Here is a 13,216-nt window from a genome sequence, read left to right as displayed (position 1 = left end):
GCACAGCAACCTTGAAAATCAGGCCCTTTATTGCATCAAGTCAAAAATCTAGAAACTAAGGCACCCAAAATCAGTGGCCACTTTTGAAAATTTGGCTGAAGATATGTGTGTTCTTACAACATTCATTTAGCTCTCTAAAAATGCTAGAATTCTATGTCAGAATTCTGTGTTGGTCTCTAGAATGTATCTTTTTTTTTTTTCCTTCCAGGTATATTAAAGTGCAAGAAGGATAAAGCTTATGAAGGAGGTCAGCTCTGCCCTAAGTGCACCAGCCCCAAACAACTGCAGAAACAAGATATTCAAAATTTGAAAGATCTTTCCTGTAAGAAACCTATTATACAATCCCAACTGAAACAGAACAGCAGCATTGATGAGGTGGAAGATAGGGCCAGTTATGAACTTCCTGAAGAGGCCTTTCAGCTATCTCCATGGAACATTACTCTCAATATGACAGATGAGCATGGGAACGTAGTGAACCTAAACTGTGAAATCAAGATGCCAACAGACTCTGCCAAAATTCAGTGGAACCAAATCGATCCTCAGGAAATTGATATCAATGCTACAGTTTCACTCGACTTTGAATGTCCAATGAAACGAGAAAACTATGAAAAATTATGGAAACTTATAGCTTATTATAGTGAAGTGCCTGTTAAATTACAAAGGGAACTCATGCTCAGCAAAGAGTCTAAAATAAGTTATGAGTACCGGCAAGATTCAGATGATGATGCCCTTTATTACACGGGTGTGAAAGCTCAAATAATTGCAGAACCTGCCTGGGTTATGCAACCGCTGATAAACATCCAATTAAACAGACACCAGAGCACAGGGAAAAAAGTGGTGCTGTCTTTTTTTACCAAGTTTTCTCAAACAATTCAGATGAAAGACATAAGGCAGCACAGACGAAGCTGGGTGATGATAGAGCAACCTCAGAATTCAAAGACAGCCCAGAGTGTTGTTGAAGGCTCAGACTGTCAGCTGAGATGCAATGTGAGAGCATCAGAGAGTCCTGTCATCCAGTGGGTGTTGCCAGATGGGAGTAAGTTGACAGCTCCATTTAATCAGAAAGACAGTAGGTTTTCCATCCTCAGCAGTGGCCAGTTAATGATCAAAAACGTGGATTACACGGATTCTGGTTTGTACCACTGTGTTGCCCAGGTGAGAGATGATGCAGACAGAATGACCTACAGAGTTTTAGTGCAGCCTCCAGTCATTCAGCCCACTGACTCTGACGTAATGAGGGTTGAAAAAAATGTAGGGGACCCAATAGTTTTGCCCTGCAGTGCAATTGCCATACCAGATGCACAGCTGAGTTGGATCCTTCCAAGCAGCCATGTGCTTAATGATTTGTCAAACTCATCCAAAGGGTACGTGTCACACAATGGCACGTTGTTAATTCCAAAGAGTCGTGTCAGTGACAGCGGGTATTACAGGTGTGTGGCTGTCAATCAGCAGGGATCAGATCAGTTTGCTGTTAGGATATCAGTAAATAAGATGGTATCTGACAGATCATCTAAAAGGATAAAAATGAGGAAGCGTCCAGGTTTGAAAACCTCTGGAAAAAGAAGAGGGGGGGTGATAGAAGATGAAGGGGGATCAGGAGTGGAAGTCACAGCTGAGTCCCAGCACAAAAAGAACCATCTGAAGGACCGTGAAGCATCCATTAAACAAAAAAATGACCTCATGCCTGAGGTTCAGGTTAAAAAAAACAAGAAAGGCAGGAGAAAAATGAAGTTATGGAAAGGTACAGATAGAACCCAAGACAGCAATGTTGCAGAAGGCCGTAGGGTATTTGAATCTCGAAGAAGAATAAATATGTCAAACAAACAGATTAATCCACAACACTGGGCTGACATTTTGGCAAAGGTCCGTGGGAAAAATATTCTTAAAACAACAGCAGCAGCCGGCCCTTCTTTAATGACTACATTGCCGTCATTCGTTCAGAAAGCCACTACAGCTCCTTCTCCTATGGCCAGTCCTCCCCAGAAGCCTTCTCTAGAGACTGCAGCCAATGGGGAAGAGTCTTCTTCAGATGTATCACACTTGGGTGAGGACAAGATCTTCTCAGTCACTATTTCCCCCACCATTCTAGCACAAGATTATAGCCCAGATCAAACAACTTCTGCTCAACCGACATTAATGAGCACAGAAACTGAGCCCTCCATAGAACTCCAGTCTTTAGGAACACCTGAAAGTATATACACTGTAGAACCATCTTTTGTGTGGTCTACATACTTTACTCCAATCTCTCCAACTATATACTCACATCACTCATATGATCAGCAGCATGTTGATGTAAAGACTGATTATTCACCAGTAGCAGAAGAAAGCATTAAGGCTGTCACTGAAGAGCCTCTAGATGAACAAACAACTACCTTGCCCAATATTCAAAGCAGTTTGCACACAGTGGAAAATGCAGCTACAACAACGCTGTATATCACAGAGGAATCTTCCACTTCTGCTGAGCTACCAGTGGATGCCACTGTCCTTGCAGAACCTCAGACTGCTGTAAATCTCCCTACCACCTTGGAGACAGAGTCACAGCACAATGAAGTGGATGCAGGGTCCATAAATTCCACAGCTTCTCAGGGTGATAAGATCAGCTATTTAGATTTAATAGCCACTACTACTATTTCATCTTCTGCTTCTCCATTTAAGGATTTTGTTACTAGAGAGAGCAATGTCGTAAAGCATCAGCACAGGGAGGTACCTACAGATAAGACTAAAATTACGGACATTGACTTAAGCACAATTTTTCAAGTTTTCACATTAGTTAATGAGGAACCACAGACCAACAAGGATATAGAGACTCAGGTAAGAGTGTCTAGTAGCAGTTATGGGAGCTCTGAAGGAGCTGCACATGAAGACATGCCTGTTCCAAAATCAGACTCCACATTCACTCTGGCAAGTACCATTGCTCCTCTTAAAAAAACAGAGTCAGTAACAACTGCTGTTTTATTTGGCAACCTGACCACTATGGCCGAGATTACAACTCCCTCTAGAAAGACTACTATCTCTAACACACTGCTTACCCAGCATCCCAGAAGACGACCCTATGGGAGAAGGAGATTAAGACCAAACAGATTTCGACAAAGACCAAAACCTATTCCTCCTCCTGCTTTTACCACAGAGGAGATGCCTGTTACTCAAAAATCACCTAAAATAGAAGATGCTACTAGAAGTTCTCCTGGAACTGTTGTTAAGGGTGATCATAAAACTGATGCTAAAATACAAATTAAGAAACATAATAATTTAGAGATGATTGCTTCATTGATTACAGAGGCAAATGTGTTAGAGAGGTTGACCAAAGTCAGAGACACAGAGGGAGCTTTTTCACATGTGCCTACTGCTTCTCTACCTGAAACAAAACATTCAGCACTTTCTAATGCTGGTGAAACCCAGGTACTTCCTGTGACTACAGCTATCACAACTGCATCATCATATGGTGGACTTAACACAGCCTCTGTTACAGAGTTACATTTGTCCCAAGAACCAGATCAGAAGACAACCGCAACGTACCATACACTAGTTAATGTGTCTGAAGAAAATGTCATTAAAACAAGTTATGAAGTTACAGGTGGTAAGGCACAAAAAACAAGTGATTCAGTCTCCACTGAGTACATTAATAGCCTGCTTAGCCCTGGTTATTCAGTGACTCCGGAATTTCAAGAAGATTCCACTCCTCTTGGATCAAAAGTTGGAGAGAATGGAATCAGCCCAAGAGTATCTCAGCCAATACCTCCCACTGTGCTGCACTCGAGTGCTCCTGTTGGCACAGCGGAAAGTTTTAAGGACCTGTCAATTTCAGATGAACTTCAGAAGCCTTCAAAATCTTTAAAAACAGCTACAGTAACCACACCACCTCAGCAAAGAGAAATTATGACTGTATCCTTTCCCTTCAGCACAACAAGATCTCAACCTTTCACACCTACAGAAAACAAGAAACCAATTATTGTTCCTGTACAAATTTGGACAAAAACAGTATCATCTTCCTGGGACAAGAAGGAAACCAAACCTCATGCATTTGATCATGATCAAATTGCTATATACACAACTGAAAACCCTGAATCTCCAGTTGCAACCGTTGACTTTGTTCCATTTACAAAACCTGGCACTCCTCCCCCATCAGTTTCAAGCACTTTACATTTGTCTATTCATTCTTCTACCAAGCAAAATACCACATTCAATCAAGTAAGATTTTCAGAGGCCAAAGGATTTGAAATTGATGCTACAACAATCACATACAGCACAAGACAAAACAAAGATGTATTTTCCACATCTCATTCAAACCAAAACAGGATTAAAGCACAACACAAACAAGAGCAATTTAAAGAGACATTTGGTCTCATTAGGTCTAACAGTAGTTTATTGTTAAATCCAAACTTTCCCCATCAGTCAGCGGGAATGGTACCAATCTTTAACCAGCAACCGGCTGTAGCACCTCCAAAGCATATTCCAGTGAGGGGGACAAAGAGGCCACCATATCTCATGATACAAGGCTCATTTCATCATTTTATAACTCACCAGCCCCTCCATTATACCAACAAACCAGAGATAACAGCATATGCCGCACACACAACACAGGACAGAAAAACCTATGCTCCTCAAACAGAGCCAACCACTACGACGACAGCCACTCCATTATACAGACCTATCCCACTTGCTCCAGGTAGATTTGGCAATCAGGGACAAAACAGATACAATGTTCACTCAAGAGTTTTTGGCAACAACTATATTCCTGATAACAGAGGCACAGCTGGGAGACTACCGAGTCAAGGAATCCCATATTACCCCAACCCTGGAATCTCCTTTGTCTTTAATAGAACCAGAACATTTTCACACTTAGGAGTGAATCCTAAACCAGTGGTGCCTAGTCCACTTGCCCCAGTAAATACAAATGCGAAGAAAGCCATCCAAGTCTCATCTGCTGGGATTACAATACGAGGCACTGTTCTAAAGGCCACAGCTGTTCCAGTAGCTCCATTGTTCCACACCTCAAGTACCACACCACCAGCCACAACTGCTTTGAAGAGCACTCTTCCATCATTCATCTCTCAAAGCATTAGACCTCAAATATCCTCTGACATTCAGTCCTTCAGAAGTGTCCTTTATAATAATCAAAAAGTCCCATCTGTGCCTAAACTGGGAGGAATTATGCCAAATAATTCTAGTGTTATTCAACCTTCAACTAACTTCAGGGCACATGGTGAAAGACCTAAAATTACCACAAAAGGTCCTCAGAGCTTATCCATCCTTGCTGAAACAGATGTTGTTATCCCATGTGATGCAGGAGGAGAACCCAAGCCCTTTGTTACTTGGACAAAAGTCTCTACAGGTAAGTTAGTTAAACATTTGATCTCCCATATAGCTGTAAAAGGGGACACATACAGTAACTTCCATATTTAAAAAAATACAATAGTACTGTACAGTAATGATTCAAAACACAATATAACACTTTTATCCATGTTAATAGTTTGGACCACTATAATATTTTAGTCTTTTTTAAGGCTACCCATTTCTGCATGTGGATATGAGAAAAACCTCCACTGTCTGCTACTCTCAAATAAAAATGACCTTTAGGTCTTTTGCTAAAAGGTACTCTAAGGACCTGATCCAAAATCAGTGCTTCATTGCCCTTTGGATCAGGCTATCAATGCACTATATTTTTTACCATCCAAAGTTACCCCCACTAAAAAATGTAAAATGCAGGGGGAGGAGGGAAATGTCTTTAAGAGATCCTGGCGTCCAAGTGTGCATGTTCTCCTAGGCTGGAATTTATGCTAGAGGAGCCTAGGGGCACTGATTAGTTAGGAGAGTGTTTCAGAATTCTTTGTTATATGTCTAGGTATATCAGTAAAATGTTCCTGGAAATCATGTGAGAGGTTAATTGACACCCCAAAGCATTAAGAGTGTATTGTACTCTGAGAACATTTTCCCACTGTTTTTAAGTCTTGGACTTTTTGGATGATTAGTTTTGACAACAAAAACTCCAGCCACAGGAGTATATCAGAAGGCATATATCAGATCTTGCCCATGTAGATCATTCTTAACTGAGGAGTCTGTTCTCCCCATTCATCTTCACTCCTAGATTCTACTTCATTATTGTTAATATGCAATAAGTAGAGAAGTTTCCATAAATGTCTTTCAGTGCAATGTTGTCTGTCTTAAGAACAAACTCTCCAATTTTCTTTCTTTCGTCTATCCTCCCAGGATCTCTGATGACAGCAAACACAAGGATACAACGGTTTGAAGTCTTGAAAAATGGAACATTCATTATCCGAAATGTTCAACTCCAGGATCGTGGGCAGTACTTGTGCACTGCTCAGAACCTGTATGGTGTCGATAAAATGATTGTCCTGTTGACAGTGACAGCCCAGCAGCCCAAAATGTTAGTTTCCCGCTACCGAGATGCCACTGTTTATTTTGGAGACACGGTGGCAATGGAATGCCAGGCCAAAGGGATCCCAAGCCCACATATTTCATGGATTTTACCTGACAGGAAGATACTGCAGACAGTAACCAGCTCTGAGAGCAGGATAATGTTCCATGAAAATAGAACTTTGTCTATCAAGGAGGTGACGTTTTCAGACCGAGGAGTGTACAAGTGCATAGCTAGCAACACTGCAGGAGCGGACAGCATAGCCGTGAGGCTTCACATTGCGGCATTACCCCCAATCATCCAGCAGGAAAAACAGGAGAATATTTCCTTGTCCTTTGGTCACAACATTCACATTCACTGCACTGCCAAAGCAGCACCCCTTCCTAGCATCCGCTGGGTGCTCTTTGATGGCACCCAGATCCGACCCTCCCAGTTTGTCAATGGGAATTTATTTGTCTTCCCCAATGGAACCCTTTACATACGCAACGTCTCCCCCAAGGACAGTGGGAGCTATGAGTGCATCGCTGCTAACATGGTGGGGGCAGCCAGGAGAACGGTTCAGCTGTATGTGAAGAAGCAGTCATCAAATGCCAAGATCACTTGGAGCTCTCCGCAGAGAACAGATGTAACCTATGGCAGCACCCTGCATCTGGACTGCACTGCTTCTGGGGATCCCTGGCCCTGGATATTATGGAGGCTGCCTTCTAAAAGGATGATTGATTCTCTGCACAGGTAGATTGCTATTTGTTGTGGCCTGCATACATTATTTTTCCAATGAGGCTAGTGCAAAGCCCACTGAAATAAAGAGAAGTGTTGTTATTGACTTGATTTGATAGAAGAGTCTAAAGCAAAAGCTATTTTAAAATAATGACACTAATAAAATGGGAAAAAATCCAATTTAAATCTATTACAGTCACACTGCCAGGGTAGTAAAGAGCCAAGCAGTAAAAGATTTATGATTAGGGCCCTATCAAATTCGTGGCCATGCAAAACACATCATGGACCATGAAATCTGGTCTCCCAGCTGTGAAATTTGGTCTTTTGTGTGCTTTTACCTTATACTACACATATTTCACTGGGAAGACCAGCGTTCCTCAAAGTGGGGGTCCTGACCCAAAAGGGAGTTGCAGGGGGTCGCAAGGTTATTTCAGGGGAGTTACAGTATTGCCACCCTTACTTATGCGCTGTCTTCAGAGCTGGGTGGCCGGAGAGCAGTGGCTGTTGGCCAGGTGCCCAGCTCCGAAGGCAGCGCCCTGCCAGCAGCAGGGCAGAAGTAAGAGTGGCCACACCACACCACGCCACCCTCACTTCTGCGCTGCTGCCTTCCGAGCTGGGCAGCTGGAGAATGGTGGCTGCTATCCAAGGGCCCAACGATGAAGGCAGCAGCACTGAGGTAAGGGTGGCAACTCCTGGCAACGGCTCTGCCTTCAGAGCTGGGCTCCTCGCTCTCCGGCTACCCAGCTCTGATGACAGCGCCACTGCCAGCAGCAGCGCAGAAGTAAGGGTCATAGTACTGCAACCCCCCTACAATAACCTTGCAACCCCCACGCAACTCCCATTTGGGTCAGGACCCCTACAATTACAACACCATGAAATTTCAGATTTAAATAGCTCATATCATGAATTTTACAATTTTTAAAATCCTATGACTGTGAAATTGAGCAAAATGGACTGTGAATTTGTGATATAGGTTTCTTTGGGGTCATACAGCATTTCAGTGCCGTCTAATTGCATACCTGGAATTTGCCTAGTACTGAATAGACACCTGTCTGTCAAAGAAAAGTCCTTCCTCTTGGGAAATGAGAGACTGATTGTTTCGGGGGGGGGACTGTTATGAAATGGTTCTTTGTGGGGGAATCCATTGTGTCACTGTTGTACAAGATTACGACAGACTAAATGGAACATTGTTAACTCCCTTATGAAAAATATAGATCTTTCCCAAATATTATAATGTAATATTATTTAAAATATATTCCAGGTTCAGGAAAAAATAAATCGGAGGTTAAAACTAGGTACATCTTTACAAAACTAGTAATTTTTCCTGGTTTTTAAAATATATGGTGTAATGATAGGATTAAAAATCACTGAAAATGTCTAGTTTGGTACACATGAAAATGTATGGGCTAGCTGAGCACCCATAACTTCGGTCAAGCTCGAAAGGAACCGTGGATGCTCAGAACTTCTGTAAATCAGTTCATATATATCTATTACACTAATTCTTACATTTGCACAAATACTTAGGTCTAGCTGGAAAACAAGCATGTCATTTAAAATTTTGGAGTTTTGGAAGTTATTTTCATTTTGCTATGGAACAAAAATGCGACCTTTTGAATTTTTTTGCAAAAAAAATAGGAGAGAAACCCACCCCAGGTTAGCCAGTACCCAATGTTTGGAGCACTCACTGGGAGGGGGGAAGATTCCAGTTTGAGTCCCTTCTCCAGATCATGCAGTGCAGGAACATCTCAGGCAAGTGTCCTAACCACCAGCCAATAGAGTCAGTCTCTTACTCGCCTTTCCACTTTGTATGAATAAATAACTATTCATTGAACCAGAGAGAGAGAGAATGACTCTATGCAGGACACTCACATGGCAGACCCATCTTCAAGCCCCTGATGTGAATCAGGGAGAACAGAGATTTCATCCTGGGTCCTTTACATCCGAAATGAGTATCCCAACCAATTGGCTACTCTGGATCTCTGAACATTACATGGTGGGAGGTGTATACGCTGACTTCATTTACTTCATTTTCCTGTTCTGCTCTGCTCCTTCCCCCTCCCCAGCCCCCAATCAGATGAGCCCCATTCTAGTGTGAGCCATTAAATTTTGTCTATTTGACCCATTGGCCAGAAATGACCTTAGCATAATTTCAGTGCTGAAGAAATGAAACCCCCTACAATTATTTATTTAAATAAGTACAGTCATTCCAGCATTAATAATGGCTTGTAAATAGATCTGTGCAAATACAACTCTACGTAGGTTCTTATGAGAGAAATCGATCTCTAATGCTCTTGAAATCAAATCACACTACCACTATAATAATCAGTCTCACAATTTGCAATCAATACCACTGATATGTTTTCCCCAAAACATAAATTTTTCACACAGATATGTAAAATGCCACTCAATCATTCACTGAGGTCCATAGACAGAGTGACAAGAGATATTTTGCAATTAACAACATGCTTGCTGCCTGATAATGCCAGATTATTTGCCAACAGCATTCCTGATTAATGAACAAGTTCATCATGGTTTATTTCATGTTGACTTATTTAATATTTGGGCAGGCTGTGAGTATTATCCACAGTACATTTTTATACCTTTTAGCTATAGCAACAAAATGGCATTTTGTATAATTTGTGTAACAATAATTCCCTCCTCCCTTTAGCCGTCATGAGATCCATTATAAGGTGATTTAATTTTGTGTATAAATATATAACTCTGTTAAAAATTTACTCAAAATTATTCTGAAAGTTTAAAAATGTTGTATGGGAATCTGTAGGAAGTAACACATTTTGGTTCATAATTGACTTGAGTATAGCATTCCATTCTCCCCATAGTTATGGTATGTAGATGCACGTATATATAAATTAATGTTCAGTGTTACCATGTCTGAATATTACAGAGTATGGTAGATGCACTCCACATTAAAAGAGTAATAGAATGAATCAAAAATCCTTAACTCAGCAGATGGGTCAATTTAAGTTCAGAGAACAACTGTTTAGTTGCAACTGAACAGAATTATTTTTGTATTTTCTTTCCGGTGAAAAAAACTGTTAAAATTTCTAGTACATTCTAGTTACCTAGCTGTAGCAACACTGCTATTTTTAATGGGTTTTTCCGTGAGTTACAGTAAATAATAAAATAATGAAAACTGATTTTGCAGCTCATATCGCATTCTCTTTTCTTTCCCCAAATTAGCTTGGAGACTAGAATCAAGGTGTTTGGCAACGGGACTTTGGTTGTCCATGCAGTCACAGATAAGGATGCAGGAGACTATCTGTGTATGGCCCGCAATAAGATCGGAGAGGACTATGTAGTTCTCAAAGTGAACGTGATGATGAGACCTGCCAAAATAGAACACAAGAATGAGAATAACCACAAGGTTATGTATGGCGGGGACTTGAAAGTTGACTGTGTAGCCACCGGTCTGCCAAACCCCGAGATCTCCTGGGGCCTCCCGGATGGCAGCATGATAAACACTTTCATGCAGTCAGACGACAGTGGAAACCGAGCAAAGAGATACGTGGTCTTTAACAATGGGACACTGTACTTCAATGATGTGGGGCTGAGAGAGGAAGGGGACTACACCTGTTATGCTGAGAACCAAATTGGGAAGGATGAGATGAGAATACGAGTCAAAGTGGTGGCTGAGCCTGCAACCATCAGAAACAAAACCTACTCTGTTATTAATGTACCCTATGGAGACGTGGTCACTGTGGCTTGCGAAGCCAAAGGCGAGCCTACCCCTAGGGTGATATGGCTCTCTCCAACCAACAGGCCCATTCCTCTCCTGTCTGACAAATATCAAGTGTATGGGGATGGCACCCTCCTCATCCAAAAGGCCCAGAGATCTGACAGCGGCAATTATACTTGTGTGGTGCGGAACAGTGCTGGGGAAGACAGGAAAATAGTCTGGATTCAAGTCAATGTTCAGTCTCCCAGAATCAATGGGCACCCCAACCCGATCACATCTGTGAGAGAGACAGCCGTGAGGGAGAGCCGGAAACTTATTGACTGTAAAGCTGAAGGCATACCTACTCCGCGGATCCTATGGGCTTTCCCAGAAGGAGTGATCCTGCCTTCTCCCTACTATGGGAACAGAATTACTGTGCACCGCAATGGCACCCTGGACATCAGGGGGGTGAGGCAAACAGACTCAGTGCAGCTAGTGTGCATCGGGAGAAATGAAGGGGGAGAGGCTAGGCTGATTGTGCAGCTCCTGGTCACAGATCATCTGGAGAAACCCACCTTCAGGGACCCAGTCAGTGAAAGGATCACTGCCACAGCTGGTCACAGTATCAATCTGAACTGCTCAGTGCACGGGAACCCTGAACCCAGCACATCTTGGATCCTTCCCAATGGCACTGAGCTGCAGAGCGGCAGCCACTTGCAGAGATTCTACCACAAGAGGGATGGGAAATTGCACATCAGTGGCCTCTCCGCAGTGGATGCTGGGACTTATCGCTGCACAGCCAGGAACCCAGGTGGCTATGCAGAGAGGGTGATCTTCCTGAAGGTGGGTCTCAAGCCAGAAATCAGCAACCAGTACAAGAACTTGGTGAGCATTATCAATGGAGAGACTTTGCAGCTCCACTGCATCACCCAGCCGAACCCCCGGGCACACATTTCCTGGACACTGCCCAATGGGATGGTACTAGATGGCCCTCAAGCCATAGGTCGCTTCTCCCTCCTAGAGAACGGCTCGCTCACTGTGCGCGATGCCTCTGTATTTGACAGGGGCACCTACCTGTGCAAGGCAGTGACAGAGTATGGCACCTCTGTTATGAATGTCCCAGTCATAGTGATAGCCTATCCGCCCCGGATCACCAGTGAGCCAGCACCAGTCATCTACACCAGGCCTGGCAATGCAGTTAAGCTGAACTGCATGGCCATTGGGATTCCTAAAGCAGAAATAACATGGGAGCTCCCAGACAAATCGCATCTGACAACAGGAGCTCAGTCCCGTCTGTATGGAAACAAATTCCTTCACCCTCAGGGGTCATTAATCATCCAGCAATCTACACAAAGGGATGCAGGCTTTTACAAATGCACTGCTAAAAATATACTGGGCAGTGATTCAAAAACAACTTATATTCACATATTCTAACATTCAAACAAACTCCTTTGACTAGACACAAATGCCCAGTCACTGCCAAGCAAGTGCAGCAGAAAAGTACTGTTTGTAAGCAAAGCCAGGGATACTGAGGGCACAAAAGTGGGATTTTAATTCTCATTTTCATGAGCAGTACATCACTGCTTTCGTAATGACCATGATCCTGCAGCAGAAAGAGGCAACAAAAATACTTAAATGCGGGGGCTAACACAATTGTTTACATGATGTAACGTAATTTCTCATGGCATTCCACAGCACCTGAGACCTAATGTACTGTACACATACCTGTTGATATTCCAGAGCTATGCCTTGGCTTAACAAGCACTTTAAAAATACCAAAGAAGTATTAACTGTAATAAATGAGCTACAGTGATAAAAGTGCTTTATTATTTTTTAAGAAAGACATCCGTTTTTTTATCCCCTGCAGTGCATTTCATAACCTAGCCTTATAGAATATGATTACTAACCTTTCTATTAATTCTTCTATTCGCTCTTCCAGATCAAAAATTAATTTAGCAAATAAGAGTGATCTATTTTTAATCAAGGACATTCAGACATTAGTTACTGTAATGAATGAACCTTTTCCAGCCAGTAAGGATGCTCCAGTTGAATTCAATCATTATATATTTTATATATATTTTTAAACCAGACTATGAGACTAGAAAGAACAAGAATGATTTGTCTCATTTTATAAATTATTGGTCTTTACAAGACTCTGATACGTTACTGTATTTTATAATGTTAAGGTCAGTATACTGTACATTTTATAATAAAAAATATTTTCCAACCAACTTTTTTTCATGTTTTTTCATGGTAATTCAGACAAATGCTAGCTGAAGACAACATAATTAAACTGAAGTAAAATGAGAAAATATAACAGATTGTTAGACATAATCTTCATCCTACTGAATATCATTTCTGAAACCTGCCGGCAGCCTCCCATACACACCATAAGCTATAGGCAGCCTGCCTCACTTTCCCTTCCTGGACTGTTCAAATAAAACCTC

The 13,216-nt window shown here is 42.1% G+C and overlaps 1 protein-coding gene across 1 annotated transcript in view; it reads left to right on the top strand.

Moving 5' to 3' along the window:
* MXRA5 (matrix remodeling associated 5) overlaps window positions 1-12,203 on the top strand; it is a 29,795-nt gene extending 17,592 nt beyond the window's left edge. The window contains exons 4-6 of the mRNA XM_077807151.1: window positions 209-5,332; window positions 6,208-7,108; window positions 10,295-12,203. Coding sequence (XP_077663277.1) covers window positions 209-5,332; window positions 6,208-7,108; window positions 10,295-12,203 — 7,934 coding nt within the window. The remainder of the gene's footprint in view (window positions 1-208; window positions 5,333-6,207; window positions 7,109-10,294) is intronic.
* The last annotated feature ends 1,013 nt before the right edge of the window (window positions 12,204-13,216 follow it).

Source organism: Eretmochelys imbricata, chromosome 1 (genome assembly GCF_965152235.1).
Source record: "Eretmochelys imbricata isolate rEreImb1 chromosome 1, rEreImb1.hap1, whole genome shotgun sequence".
In the NCBI taxonomy this organism is placed as follows: domain Eukaryota; kingdom Metazoa; phylum Chordata; order Testudines; family Cheloniidae; genus Eretmochelys; species Eretmochelys imbricata.
This window is presented reverse-complemented; position numbering and strand designations above follow the sequence as displayed.